Source organism: Anomalospiza imberbis, chromosome 1 (genome assembly GCF_031753505.1).
Source record: "Anomalospiza imberbis isolate Cuckoo-Finch-1a 21T00152 chromosome 1, ASM3175350v1, whole genome shotgun sequence".
Classification (NCBI taxonomy): Eukaryota; Metazoa; Chordata; class Aves; order Passeriformes; family Viduidae; genus Anomalospiza; species Anomalospiza imberbis.
Window position 1 is genome coordinate 109,235,796 of NC_089681.1, and position 14,144 is coordinate 109,249,939.

A 14,144-nucleotide genomic window follows, 5' to 3' on the forward strand; every position below is an offset into this window, starting at 1 on the left:
AACATCCAGTTTGGAAATTCCAGTTTGATATTATGAAAAAAAAAAAAAAAAGGAGTGTGATCAAATACTGGAACAGGGCTTAAAGAAGCTGCAAGAGCTCAATCAACCCTTGGAGGTGTTCAGTACTTGATCAGACACCCCTAAATAGCCTGATTTGAAAAGAATGGCTTTGAGCAGGGTGTTGGACTGGGCTGCCAAGGGTTCCTTCCAACCTAAATTATTTTATAATGCTGTGGCTATTTGATTCCTCACAAACAGTTCAGAATCACCCCAGATCTATTTGTGTGTGCACACATATTTAACATACACCCTAAACAAACTAAGCAGAAACTTAAGAGCTGGCAAGGGGAGCTGGTGAACAGGGCTGGGCAGCTCTCTTCAGAGCTGTGCATTACTTATCACAGAGGGAGAAAACAGAAAGGGATTTCTGCCTTCAAGGAAGAAAATATAAGAAGCTGAAACATGGTCAGTAGGAGAGATTTTTGAACCACAGAGATATGTTTCCCTGAGCTACATCATCCTGAGTGAGAAATTCTACCACAAAGGAGATCAAGGGCTCTGTGACCCTCTGCAGCTCAGTACAATACCCATATGATTAGAAAAAACAAAATAACCTCTTTATTATAATCTAAGCTCACTCAGATTGGTTTGGGGGTTTGAGGTGGGTTTTTTTTTTCCCTGTGCAAGACAAAATGCTTCAACTTTAAAAGTTTCAGTCAAAGAGAATCACCATCCTTTGGTCGGGTATAGATGATATATGTATTGTCAGACTCTGAAGATTCATAGTTCAGAAAGACAGTGGAAACTTTTGTCCATCTCTTCTAAACTAGGCTGAAACAGACTCTCAGAGCACACATTTACGAAATGAACTAGAGGATTTTTGTGCCCATGAAAGTTCTGTACAATCCTTCTGGAGAAGCACAAAGGGACTATGAAGTTGTTAAATGAATCATCTGACATGGCCATGTGCAGCTTAGACATAAAGTAAAATGAGTTCTTCTCAATGAGAACTAGAAATATAACAAAAATTTAAACAATTATATTTTATAATTCTCCTCTTTGCATTTTAAAAAAAGTAAAAAGCTTCAATTATTTTATGGGTGTCACTGAGTGAAGAAGTACCTATTCTGAAATGGCTGGAAAAAGAGATACAGAGGGCGTAAATCAGAGTGGCTTTATGGGAATCATCTACTACTTGATGTTAGAAAGAAAGTAGCAAATTTCAAAATGTTTATCCAAGGAAAAGTTACCTTTTTTTAACCAAAATTAAATTTCCAAGAGAAATATTTTATTTGAAGGACGCGGGGTTTTTCCCCTAAGCATTCCACCACCTGCTATTTTATCAGTAAGTACAGAGACGAAGCATGAGAGGAAAAAAATAAGTTCTTAAAAGGAGTGGTTAACAAAAATGAACTTCAAGAAGGAAGACTTTAATCACATTTTTCCCTAGTTTTCTGAATAATTTTTTTTTTCTCCTGATTTCCTAGTTGTCACATATACAGAAATGGAAGCTCTGGTAGGCAGTGATGATGAAGATGAAGCCATGCTGCCTTTCAGACATAGTTTAAGGTTCAGCAAATATAAAAATCTTCCAAATATTCAGAAATCTTTTTAGTAATGATGGGTGAATAAGGAGAAAGAACAACATAGTGATTTAGTCAGTAACAGGGAGCATAGTGAGTTTTGGAAGCCATTTCATTTAAAAATAAGAGTCCTTATTAGTGTAAAAGTTGCCCTACGACTTGCACTGCTTCAAGCAGGAACATACCAAGAGATGTAAGTTGGAGGAAAAGTGACCTAATGACATCAACTTAAAACTATCTTGCTCCCTGAGTTATTTTAAACTTTTTTTATCGGTTAAAGTGTACTTTCCAACAAAAACTCAGATTTCCTCCTGACTCTGGCAGATAGCAACCTCCTGACATTTTCCCTTCCAATCTGACAACAGTGTTGGGAAGGAAAAAGTCCACATGTTAACACAAAATCTGCCCCTTAAGAGACTCACTTCCTTCTTCCCGAGATTTGGTTCAAGAATGCAATTTTTAAGACTTAAATTGGGGGCATTTTCACAACCAGAAGTTACAGAAAGAGAAGAAAACAAATGGGAATGACTCATATCCAAACTTAGTGTAAGCAGTTGTGCACACAAGAGTCTGGATGCAGCAAAGATGCAAAATGCATTTTATTTAGACATAAGCAATAATATAAGTTATAAGCTGAAGAAGTAAGAAAAACAAGCAAATTATTGCAGTAAAGCAAAAAGGTGTTGAGCCCTTATACACCTAGGTGAAATTAACTTGTGAAAGTACATATTTACAAGATCACAGGGGCACACTTTGCTCTGTGAAGCAGAAAATACAGCAGGAGAACTCAACCAAGATCTTCACTGCTGTCACCTTCCAATTCCCTCCACCCAGCTGTCTGACAGCCACATGCAGTGAAAGCTAAACTGGTAGAATATACAAACTAATTCAGCATTTACAGCTTCTTTCAGAGCAAATTCTTCCTCACTTGGAATTGCCTCCAGCTTCTTGCATCACTGTATAATTTGTCTCAGCTCCCCATAAATGCCCTCTAGTTTGATAAGTAAGCCATAATACTGCAACTAGGGCTGGACTGGGAGTCCTTAGAAAATGTTTTTCAACACCACCCTATTCACTGATGCTTTGTTTGCAGCAAAAGCCGGGTGCATCTTTATTTACATCAGTTTAACCTCATGTCTAATGTGCAGTGTAAAGCTATGTTGCTCTGCATGTAGGACAACTCGGAATAGAAACTAGCATCTTTCTAAGGAAGATTTGAAACACTGAAATTATCTGAAAGGATCTGCTATGAAGCCAGCATGCATGTTTTTTGGACATATACAATCTACGTGCATTTGCTTCAAATTGCTTCCTAAATTCACAGGCTGTTTCATAAATGTTTTTTTCAACATAATGCTTTGTAAGGAGTGAAGGGAATTCCTGAGCCATTTTTAAAAAGACTAGGCCAGAATAATTTTAACTTTAGTCATTGACCAAGGTGAATTTTTAAATAGACTCTCTTTATCAGTGTCAAAATAAACCAGTCTAAAAAACAGATTAGGAAAAAATTAGGAGCTATACAGCAACATCATTTGCTCTCCCCACACTGAAAGTGTTTGGGTTTTTTTACATAACTGCTGTGTAAAGATTTCACTCTTGCAAGCTTCCCTCTCTGAATTTGCAAGTGCAAGACTTCTTGTAAGAAGTAACCTATGAATTTTTGTGAAGCTATGAAAATATTTTAGTAGCTAGGCATGTTGAAGAGTAGATAGATTCGGTAAAGGTTTCCTGAGGAGCTTATGACTAGAGTTCAACTCCTGCTCTCCAAAGGCAATACTTCAAGGGAAGAACTCCTTAAACAAGAACAATAATGCTTTAGTCAGTGATAAAAACAAGAAAAAAGCATTGATTAATTTTTCACTTTCTGGGTAAAACATGCAAACTTCATTAAATCTTGATTTTGCTATAATAAATCAGATTTATTATTGCTTTAATAGAATGTGGGACAAGATGGGCTCAGTATGAAACCGAGCAATGAAAACAAGAGACAGATGAGGAGGTCAGAGGAGCACACTACACCCTCAGATCCTGCAAAAGTCTCGGGAGTTTGTCACCCCATGTTCCAAGGACAAGTGTAGGACTGGTAACTGCAAATGCCAGAACTAAACCAGCGAGTTTCTCTCCACAAGCGTCCCATGCTATCATTGCAGCAAGTCAGGGAATATGCCTTATGGTCCTGGAAGTAGGGTAACCACAGGAAAGAGGAAACCAATGGTTAACCACAGCAGAACTCACAGCAATACTGTACTTTTAACTGAGACAAGATTTCCTGATTACAAAGGCTAATGTAACAAAAATAATGCAGAAAGGTGCTTAATGCCACCTACTGTAAGTACTATTCTGCTTTATTTTGACTTGCCAGATTGAAAAGCAAGACAAGACTTGATTTTCCTTAAAGCCTTTGAGCAGTGTGATCACTTGTATGGTCATCTTTGTATGAATATACAAAGTATATGAGTATGAATAAGTACCATTTTACAGGCACCAAAACAAAGGAGTGTGTGCATAGATGCTGGAAGATCTGCTCAGAAATATTACAGGTTTTCCACCTTCCAAGATTTACAAAACTACCTTGAAAATCCTTCAACATAGGTTGTAAAAATAACAGGCTAGAAAAAAAGCACAGTATTTTATAATGTGTGAACATTCCCTATTTGAGGCCCAAGTGAACTTTGCCCACTTCAATGTCAAAGCAATATATCCATAACATAAAACTAGCCATGGAGACATAGGAATAATGTACACAATTACTGTAACATACTTAGCTATATTGAAACTGTAATGAAATCAGGGGTTTGCCAGGTGTAATGTATCGCAAGATATTAAGCTAAGGAATTGAACAAGTTATAATCTATGCAGTATACAGAAATAAAAAGCAATATAATACAGATCAGACAGATCATATAATATGTCCCTTTATTTATATGGCTTTAATTTGTTACTTTATTTTTCTGTACAAAGAATTCAAATACCACAAGTATTTAACTGAAGCTATTCTCCTCTTTTAGCTTGACCCCTTCCCACACAAAAACATGTTTATTAACTGCAATAGCTGTTTATGAAGAGCTGGGAGTCTCACAAAAATGGATGTGAACACAACGGAAGCCCCAGCTGGCAATGCAAAAATGCAGGATATAATATTTTATTAGTGCCCTTTATGTCCAGCATTGTTTTGCTTTGGCTTTCTTTCATTCCAGGCAATGAAGTGATACAATGAGGATAAGCCCTTAAAAATATACATACATATATAATTTCTTGAATACCTTTTTAAAAAAATAAATCCTCTCCACCCTTGTTTACCATGTCTCATCAGCTGTCAGATTGATACGAATATAACGTGGCAGATTTAGCCACAAATGCCAGTGCATAGTTTCAAGTATTCATGCCTGTTAGAGGGTGGCTTGTTGAGTTTAACTCTCCTTTATGGTTCCTGTAAAAGGTCTGGGCCTTTAGTAGCTTTTTATCCAGTTTATCTTTCCACTATAAACACTGATCCAAACCAGAAGGATCGACAATGATGGTAAGGACATGGTAGAGTTGTTGCATTTGGAATTGCATGGAATTATCCAGAAGCACTTTTAGATACAGCTTATGATTTTGTAGCCAATATCAAGGCAAGTTCTACTGTAGAAATTGAATCAGAAACCCTGAGCCTTTAGCTATTACTTTTGTATAACAGGATTATGCCTTGTTGTTCATGCTATTTTCAGCTGCAAAGACTGAGTTCCTCTACCTAGAGGATTTTCTATCTAGTAAAGTAAGAAATTTCTGATATTCCACACTACTTTCCCACATAGGTGGGTACAATGCATGGTTTCTCTGGATTCTTTACAGTAACTCCCCATAAATAGTGTTTCCTAATTTATTCAATATCTCTGAAACTTAGGCAAGTCAGAAGGAATCAAGTCGTACAAAGAATTGAGAGGAACTATGCTATAAAATATGGCTTCATTAGAAGACATTGCAACCAAGGTGAAACTATCTGCACTCAAATAATCAATGTAATCAGTGAGAGATGTGCCATTACCTAGCCCAGGGTGTAGCAGCACACACAAAAAAGCTGAGGTGGTCTATCAGTGGAAAATCTAGGGCAAAGATTACTTTCTGCATCTTAAAATGTTCCAGTTCTCTGGAAAAGGTGGTATCTGCTTCTCTGGTTATTGTTTTTGATTCAGAAAAGTGATTCAAGATCAATCAAGTACATTAGAAGATGAATTATAATGCTATATTAGGAAGCAATGCATTACTTTTGTGATGGTTCCAGTAGCCTTTTAGAAGGAGGCCACATCATTAAACATGTGATGAACCTGCTCAGCTGGAACTGCCCTGTTCTAACTGGCAGAGGAAGACACTGACCATATTCATCCATAACAACCAGGCTGGGTTGTAGGTCATGGATGGTCCTATTATCTTGTTGATAATATTTTGTTTAGGTTCTGTAAAATGAATTATTTTATTCCAGCTGCAGTCATTATCATTAATGGAAATGAACAGTTTAATATGCAGAATTCTTTTTCACAGCTTTGTTGGTTTTTTTTTTTCTATTAGATGAACTGACCTCTGGTTGCCAGCACTACAATATAATTTGCCTCAACAGTATTTTCACAAAACCACTATTGAAAGATAAGTACATATACTGAAAATGCAATAATCTTCAGAAAAATGTACATTGGCCTATCTGTCCTAGTCCAAATGAAGATAGCTTCTGTAAAAAATTGGTCAAGGGACAAGGGGGGTGTGTGGGTGTGGGTGAGTGTGTGATGTTAAGCAATTTATTGCTAAGTGGCTTTTCTTTTTGGTGATAACAAGAGAAGATGAATAATTGACTTTGTAACTAACCCTCAGCAAGAACAGGAAATATAGGTACCAGTTTATCCTGACACATTTTGCATTGCTCATTCCTGCGTCATTGCCATGACTTGCAAAATATGCTTTACAACATTCAGAGATAATTAATCAATAAAATGAACTGGAGAAATGAAGCAGAAAACAAAACATCCAAATCAAAATATAAAGGGAATTCAGTTATTTATCATTATGTATTCCTAATGCTAATCATTAGCTATTCCATTTTACGTTGCTCATTGAAAACAAATGAAGTGTACAGATCTATATATATATATATATGTTCAACACACAAATATTTGAATTTAATAGTGACAGTGGCTCAGTGCTTCTGTGTACTATCTCTATACAAATTTTATTTCAGCTCTTTTTTCTCTTGCTTTTACTTGGAGAAAGTGAAGATGGAAGAGACACAAAGATATCTATAGTAACCCAAAATTGTTCCTACTAGTATAATATATTCTTAACTGTTCTGTCTAACATAGAGTTAAATTATTTGTATGATGACAATTCCATAAACTCCTGGACACATAAGACAGACATATCAACATTTTTCAACTAATATTAAACACAACTATAAAATATCTTTCCATAAATAGCTCATTAGCAAAATATAATTTTTGTTTTCAATCAACCAATCTAAAAACTTAATGCAGATTAAAATTATTACATAAAAGACTTGCAAATGAGCAAAAATACTTTAAATTTTCTTCTATTTACAAAGGTTTAGTATTCTAAGGAACACGTTAGTGGTCTAACTAGCTGAAACAATACAGTAAGAACATTTACTGTTCCAATGATGCAATCAACAAGCTTCAGTTACTTACTTAAAATGGCTAACAGTAATCACAGAAGTAATTTTTTTTCTAGCTCTTTCTTAACCACTCTATTGTCTGTCTTTTTACATATAAGGAGAATATTTGTTTACTTTAGATAGTAAGATTAAAGATGCAAAACTGTTCAGAAACTTATTATAGCAACTTCAGAGAAACAGAAATTTAAAGCACATTTTAAAATCTTCACTATTGCAAGTAATGTTACCCCGCCCACCTCTCTGAAAATCTGCAGTGTGGAGAAAGTAATAGCCAAACTAAAAGAATCCTTTGTTCTAGTATGCATGCCAGATGGAGAGACCAAATCTCAGAACCAGGATAATATAAGAACAAACACTAGATGACCCTGAGAAGTGGAATAATGTAAAATGAGGAAACTCAAAGGGACAGAGTTGTGAGTTCAAGACTTAGGACATTAAAACCAAAATAATCTATTATAAATTCTGAGGTAAGAGCTAGGAAGTATCTTAAGGAAAGAATAAGAATGGAAGGTCCGGGTATGCTAAAAGTGACCAGTGATAAAGCACATGAACAATGTAGAAGTTTATAGAGGTTTATACACAGGAGGAGAGAAGTACTTAAGCTGCTAGGCAATAAGGCAATGCATCTTAAAAATGCTAAAGAAACAGTATTTACATTGCCTGAAACATTCCACTTTAGGAATAAGGATCTGATAATTTCTTTTAAGATTCTCAAGCACTTGTACCAGCTGTAAACAGTCCTAAGGAAGCTTTTCTGTAGTTCAATGAGTTCATCTCCACATCAAAACCACAGGGTACACTCACATCTTTCATATCCCAGATAATAAATGTGCTTGAAGACTAACAAATTGGTCAGCTATAGGTGATTTCAAAGAACTTTTTCAAATGTCTCTCAAGTGCACAAGGCTAAGAGTTAGAATAAAAAATGTTCAGAATATCATTGCTGATTACCTAAAACAAATATGGAGAGAAGCTTAAACTTCCCAGGGAAGTCTATAGCAGTTAAATGCTTTTGCCATTGCTAAATTTTGTCCACTGTGAAGTCTAAAACCCCAGACTGCCATAGTAGGTTTTGTTTATCTAACTAAACTGCTTTGTTTTTCCCAGCTTTCAGTTAAGTGCAACTACCACTACTACAGCTGACTCAAGATGCCACAGTATTCAAAACTACTTACTAAAGCTAAACTTTAAGCTTTGTATGTGACACCTTCCACAACGACATACAATTGTGATTCATAATGGTTGAGATAATTTTCACTGAAAGAGGAGTGCAAGGTGTTTTGTTCTCTACTCCTTTCCTTAATCCTTTAAAAGCTTAGTCTTTCAATACTCCAAACCCTGCTCTTCTCTTCAGCTCATGTTGCAAACTTTAAAAGGACTACAGGCTATGAGCCACAGATACTCATACCTTTCCTCCACACCTGCTGGGTCTGGGGTACTATCCCTAGCTGTTCCTCACTAGCTTTTCTTGAGAGGATTTTTTAGGTCTGCCCTGATAATTTAAAAGTTGCTCCTGTCTTTGCTCTCCTTTCCAAATAGTTCTAAGTGAATAGTTGTAACTAGGGAGCTTGTTAGTCTGGTTTTCACAGGCTAACTTCTTCTGCTAACGTAATAAGGGTCAGCAAGATTAACTAACATGTAAGACAACTTGCTAAAACCATTTTATAGCCTTGCTTCTAGCTTTTTTCTTTTATTCTTGTATAGCTATTGATCAAGAACTAAATTCTGTTGGAAAATCAATAGCTGGAACAGTTTCTACATTTTCAAATGCAAAGGTGCAATTAATAACTTAATAATTAGACATGTAGGATATGCATGATTGCACTGAAATGCTTAAAGAAAAGAAGAGCATAAATACTGAATAGAGTAAGAACAAGCTTTGACATCAGCTTGAGGAATAACAAGGTATTCACAAAGCAAAGAAAAGAAACCATGTAATTTCTCTTGCTTATCCACAACTCCCTTTTGTCATGAACCCACCACTCCTCCATCAGAAACTCTGGCACAAGCAATTAAACATGCATTCAGTTTTTGTACAATGGACTGACCCAGCTTTTGCAACACAGATACAAATGCATCTCATTCCTGTCATTACAGTTTAACAACTTCATGACCTCTAGAGGCAAAAAATCCGTTTCTTTCCTTCCAAGCATGTTGTTCTGTTTCTATTTAGGAGTCTTTGTATGCTTCTCCCAGCCCATCTCTCACCCACGTTTACTGCTTTCTCTCAGTCCTCCCTTTGCACGTTTCCCCACCCTCGCCCCAGGATGTATTTCTAGAAGCTGAGTTCTCTCCTACACAGGTCATCTCTCCTCATGCTGTGAAACAGCAAGCCAACCATATAGACACAAATGAGGGTACATTGAAAGAAAAAAATAGCCATTTGCTATTAAAAAACCCCAAAACACCTCCACCACAAGCAAACTGATTCTGATGCCATTAACTTAATGACCTATGCTTTCACAGATATACATAAACCAACACTAAAAAGCAGTGCTATTAGGGAAAAGTAGCCTTCCTACTTTAAAGTATATTGATGCATATTTACAAGATTTTAATCTGATTAAAAATCTTTCACCATAATAGTGCTCACAGAATGATTTTTAAATATTTGAGAATAAGACACTACTACAGAACATTGTAGACAAAAACTTATAAATGTCATCTTAAAAATATTCTCCTCATTAAACACAAAATTTCCACAGTCTGACCCTTTTCAAAAAGCTTGACTATTTTTTGTCTATAACATAAAAATACATGTTGTATAGTACTTCTTTAGACAATAGCTAAGTATTTGTGGACAATATAGATAAGCAGAGTTTAAAGAGTTTCCATCTGCTCCTCTCATTGTTAAAGATAAAGAAAAGGGCATCAAAGTGTACCAAAGGTGCAAACAGTTTGAATTCTTGTACTTCCTTTTTCACTGGAGAGATAAGTCAGGAAATGCTTTTCTAATGCCAATCATTTCATACATGGAAAGTTTAAGCTATTTCCTTCTAATTCAGCATCTCCTTTGGAGAAAGTACATTCACCTCTATCGCTGCTCACAGGTCACTCAAACTTTGGGAACACAGACCTCCTGCCACGTAACCTTGCTATGCATCTGCTGTACATACATTCACCCAGATTAATTTCCTTCTCTCTTCTCTGTTTTTTGACAACTTTACAAATCTGACCACTTTTTGAACTGCAGTTTCCCTACCGCACATGAACTACAAGGGAAGAATCTTTCTTTCTTGACAGGAATTTTCATTTTAACATCAGATTTTGAATTCTTACCATGGTCTGTAAGTTCAGACATGCCGAGTTCACTTGTCCCATTCCCTCCTGGTTCATCCTGTTCTGTGGACACACAGTTGCCCATAGTGGCTGGCTGAGAATGAATGAGGTGTTTTGAAGTCTGCTCATCAGATTCCTTAGTCAAATGATGAAACAGCAGAGAAACAGGAACAGAGCTTTCAGCAGGATCACAACACAATGGTTGCCCTCATCTGCAACAATTCCTGGGAGTTGTATTAGGCAAATACTAAAATAAAGTCCTAACATTTTTGTAAATGATCAGTAGTGACTCAGCCATAAGAAGAAGCAGGTTTAATATATTTTTTTCTCTAGACACAATGGAAAATGGAAACCAGAGGACATGGAAAAGAAAAGATAGAATACAAAGCACACCAAAAAAATTTCCTGTGATGCATTCACCAACTATTTCCAAACTGACCCTTTTCTTTCTACAATAGGATGTGGTGCTAGAATTGAACTCGCTCATTTCTGTTGCAGATAGCTTAAAAGCAAAGGACAACTTATTCTGGGAGTTATTCCAAGACTTCATTTTTACTAGAAAGCCAGTTGAAGCGTTAATATGCTTAACCAAATGAAAAGAACCCTCAACCACCCCAAATTAAAATGTTTAAAGGATTACCATTCTAAACATCTTGAAAATAAATGTATTTTGAACTCCGGTGGCACATAGTCAGTAAAAACATTTCAGAGAGCAGATTTAGATTTAAGGGCAAATTAAGAAAAGGTAACTTAAAAAAATAAAACTGTGCAAAGAATGGAGAGCTTGTTGAATCGTATGTGAATAACTGAATGTACTTTGCCTCATCACAGATTAACAGGTTCAGCTAAGCAGTTCAGATTTTTATGCACTTCCCAGTTATTAGTCTCAGAACAGGCCTGTGCCTCTAGTGCTAAAGAAACTATGTGGGAAACAGAAAAGTGCTATACACTGGGTGCACATAAATGAGACCTACAAAACAACAGCCCAGACTTACATGTAGGACACTGACATTCAGCTGCTGAAAATTATGGGACCTGAATTCTTGCATTCTTTTGATATTTTTTTGGTATTTTTCTTCTGCCAGCTGCCTGTAAATACAGAACACTTGTATTTAGAATGTGATATCAGGGCATGCATAAAGGGATCTTCTAAAAGCAGACGTGGAAAAACAAATTCCGTACTGAGATTCTCATGTTGCCAAATATTCATGGCATCTACTCAGGCTTTAATGAACGCAAAAAGAGATTTCAGACCTTATTTCCAAACCCTATTATATTTTACTTTCACAACTTACATAACATAATTAAGAAATAGTAAATTATTAGTACCAGTCTTTTCTAGTTCTTCCAAGATCTTAAATACATTGGGCTTTATTCCACCACATAGTGCAGGGACCTTTCAGGCGTAGACAGGCATGCAACATTTGTGTGCTATGAACTGTTCCTCTGGGGGACAGCTGGTAATTGTGAGTTTTTGGGTGGAACCACTTAAGAGAGGTGCTACATTAAGCAGCCTTCCCAGCTTCCATTAATATATTCTCTTCCCACCCATCTCTAGGTTTGCGCTGCTGGAAGCAGACCTCCACTCTGGGAAGGTATCGTTTTTTCAATTGTTTCCACCATTTTCAGCCAGAGTCAGTTGACAATGATCTAGAGCTCAATGTTGATCCATTTTAAAGATTCATGACTGAGAACAAGGTCTGAATATTAATGTTGCCTTCATATTATAAAACAAATATATTTCATTTTGGGGGAAAGAAAAAATGTGAAAATCTCATCGGAAAACATCAAAATGGGAGAAAGCAATGAAAATTAAAAACAAACCAAAACAATCTTGCAATTAGTATTATTTCCTGATCTCCATTCATTTTTTAAAAGTGAAAGAGACAGACTTCCTATTTACAAATTTCATATTAGTACAAGAATTGGCGTACCATATTACCAAAAGCACCATACAGAAGAGGTGATAAATTTAATACTTTTTATACAGTGGTTTCAGTTCAAGGAAAGTTTTTTTTTTTAATGAGAATTAGTTTATGTATGCCAGTCAGACACAGGTGCTCTTCAGACATATTTTCCAAAAGGACATGAAGGTCTTAGTTCTTTGCTTCAAATGAGTCATCAAAACAGTATATTCTGTTTTTTATTAAAAAACCCCAAACAAAGCCTTTCAGTTGTTTCTCATATTCCATCAGAAACTGTACCTAGTCTCTTCCAAAACATTTTATTATGCCTCACTTAATGAAAAAACCCATCAATCATAAAGACTTTACAACACGTCCATTATCCCCGTTTGATCCTTTGACAAGTCTATCCATCCTCTGAGCTATTAACTGCTGCTGGAAAACCTCTGAGGCCAAAACAATTGACAAAAACTGGATTGTAACTAAATGTCTGACTCCTCAGACCGTGCAATTCTTAACATCAGCAGTCATTAAAAAATAGTCTCCTATTATAACACATTTGAAAATCTCTCCCACTTATTTAACCAGAACCATGGTATTCAAAGCACCAGTTTTGGGCTAATGCTCTAATTTTTTTCCTACATAAATTATCAGTGTGATTTATTGTCACCCAAAATCCTCATTGACTTTGAGTAGCTGAAGACCCATAATATTTTTATTTCTACCTTGACAATTCTAACTGTCCCATCTGACTGTTGGGTGGGGAAAATTGCATGGTTTGGGCAACTTACTTCAATTTCTTTCCTTTCTCATCTGCAGCATTTAACTTCCTCAGTCGCATTCGTTCCCGTGGTGTCATTTTCTGAACTTCAGAAAGGTCCTGCAGAGTTTGCAAATGAACTTTCTTCTGCCTGAAATTGAATGCGAGCAAACCCATCTTCACATAAAAATGTAAATATTCTCTATTTTGACTGGATATTGAAACACAGTGACATTTCAAATGGAATAATTAGAAAGCATCTGGAACTATAGCAGACTAAATAGACTTTAGTTTGGAAAGCAAATGCCTCTTTAAATTGAAATATTTAAACTTGGATTTGTGAAGAAGGTGATTCATTTCAGGTGAGGATGAAAAAGGCAGATTCATCTCCTTAAAAGAATAAATATTGAAGCACAGAGAAATATTTACCCTGCCGGGCTTCATTATTGGGCATATTCCAGGTACAAAGGCAGTCATTAAATGAGAGCTTGTACATTTTACATTGATTGTTACAAGCTGTCTGGAATAAATGAGAATATTTATGTGTCCTTAATGACAGATATAATTATAATGTTAGCCTCTTGAATTTCTGGTCATAATCAATAATAAGAGTTCACAGGTAAAATGGTCTCCATAGACCATCTCTGAAAGCTGAACATGAGTTATTGACTTATGTATTTCAGCTGTATTTATCAACCTAGGAGAGCCAAATAAATCCTTTATCAGAAAAAGGATTGTAATCTCAGATTTTTATCTCACATCCTACAGTAATTAAAACAAAAATTAAACCCTAGTTTGAAATGCCTTGGCAGTCTCCTTTCCCTTACACAATATTTATACCATATCTATTGTACCATGTATTTATAATACCAAGTATCCATTTCAAATTACTGTTTATGTTCTTATGAGATAAATTCACTTCTGATAATCCAAGAGGCCAGGTTTGTAACCATACAAAT

At 35.9% G+C, this 14,144-nt stretch overlaps 1 protein-coding gene across 9 annotated transcripts in view; it reads right to left on the minus strand.

Annotated features, from left to right (window-relative positions):
• The window catches only part of NEK11 (NIMA related kinase 11), an 80,691-nt gene that overhangs the window by 28,798 nt on the left and 37,749 nt on the right, over positions 1 to 14,144 (minus strand). For all 9 annotated transcript variants that reach the window (XM_068205302.1, XM_068205321.1, XM_068205292.1 and 6 more), the window contains 3 exons: positions 13,217 to 13,336; positions 11,517 to 11,610; positions 10,522 to 10,657 (listed from right to left, as the gene is read on the minus strand). In XM_068205302.1, coding sequence (XP_068061403.1) covers positions 10,522 to 10,657; positions 11,517 to 11,610; positions 13,217 to 13,336 — 350 coding nt within the window. The remainder of the gene's footprint in view (positions 1 to 10,521; positions 10,658 to 11,516; positions 11,611 to 13,216; positions 13,337 to 14,144) is intronic.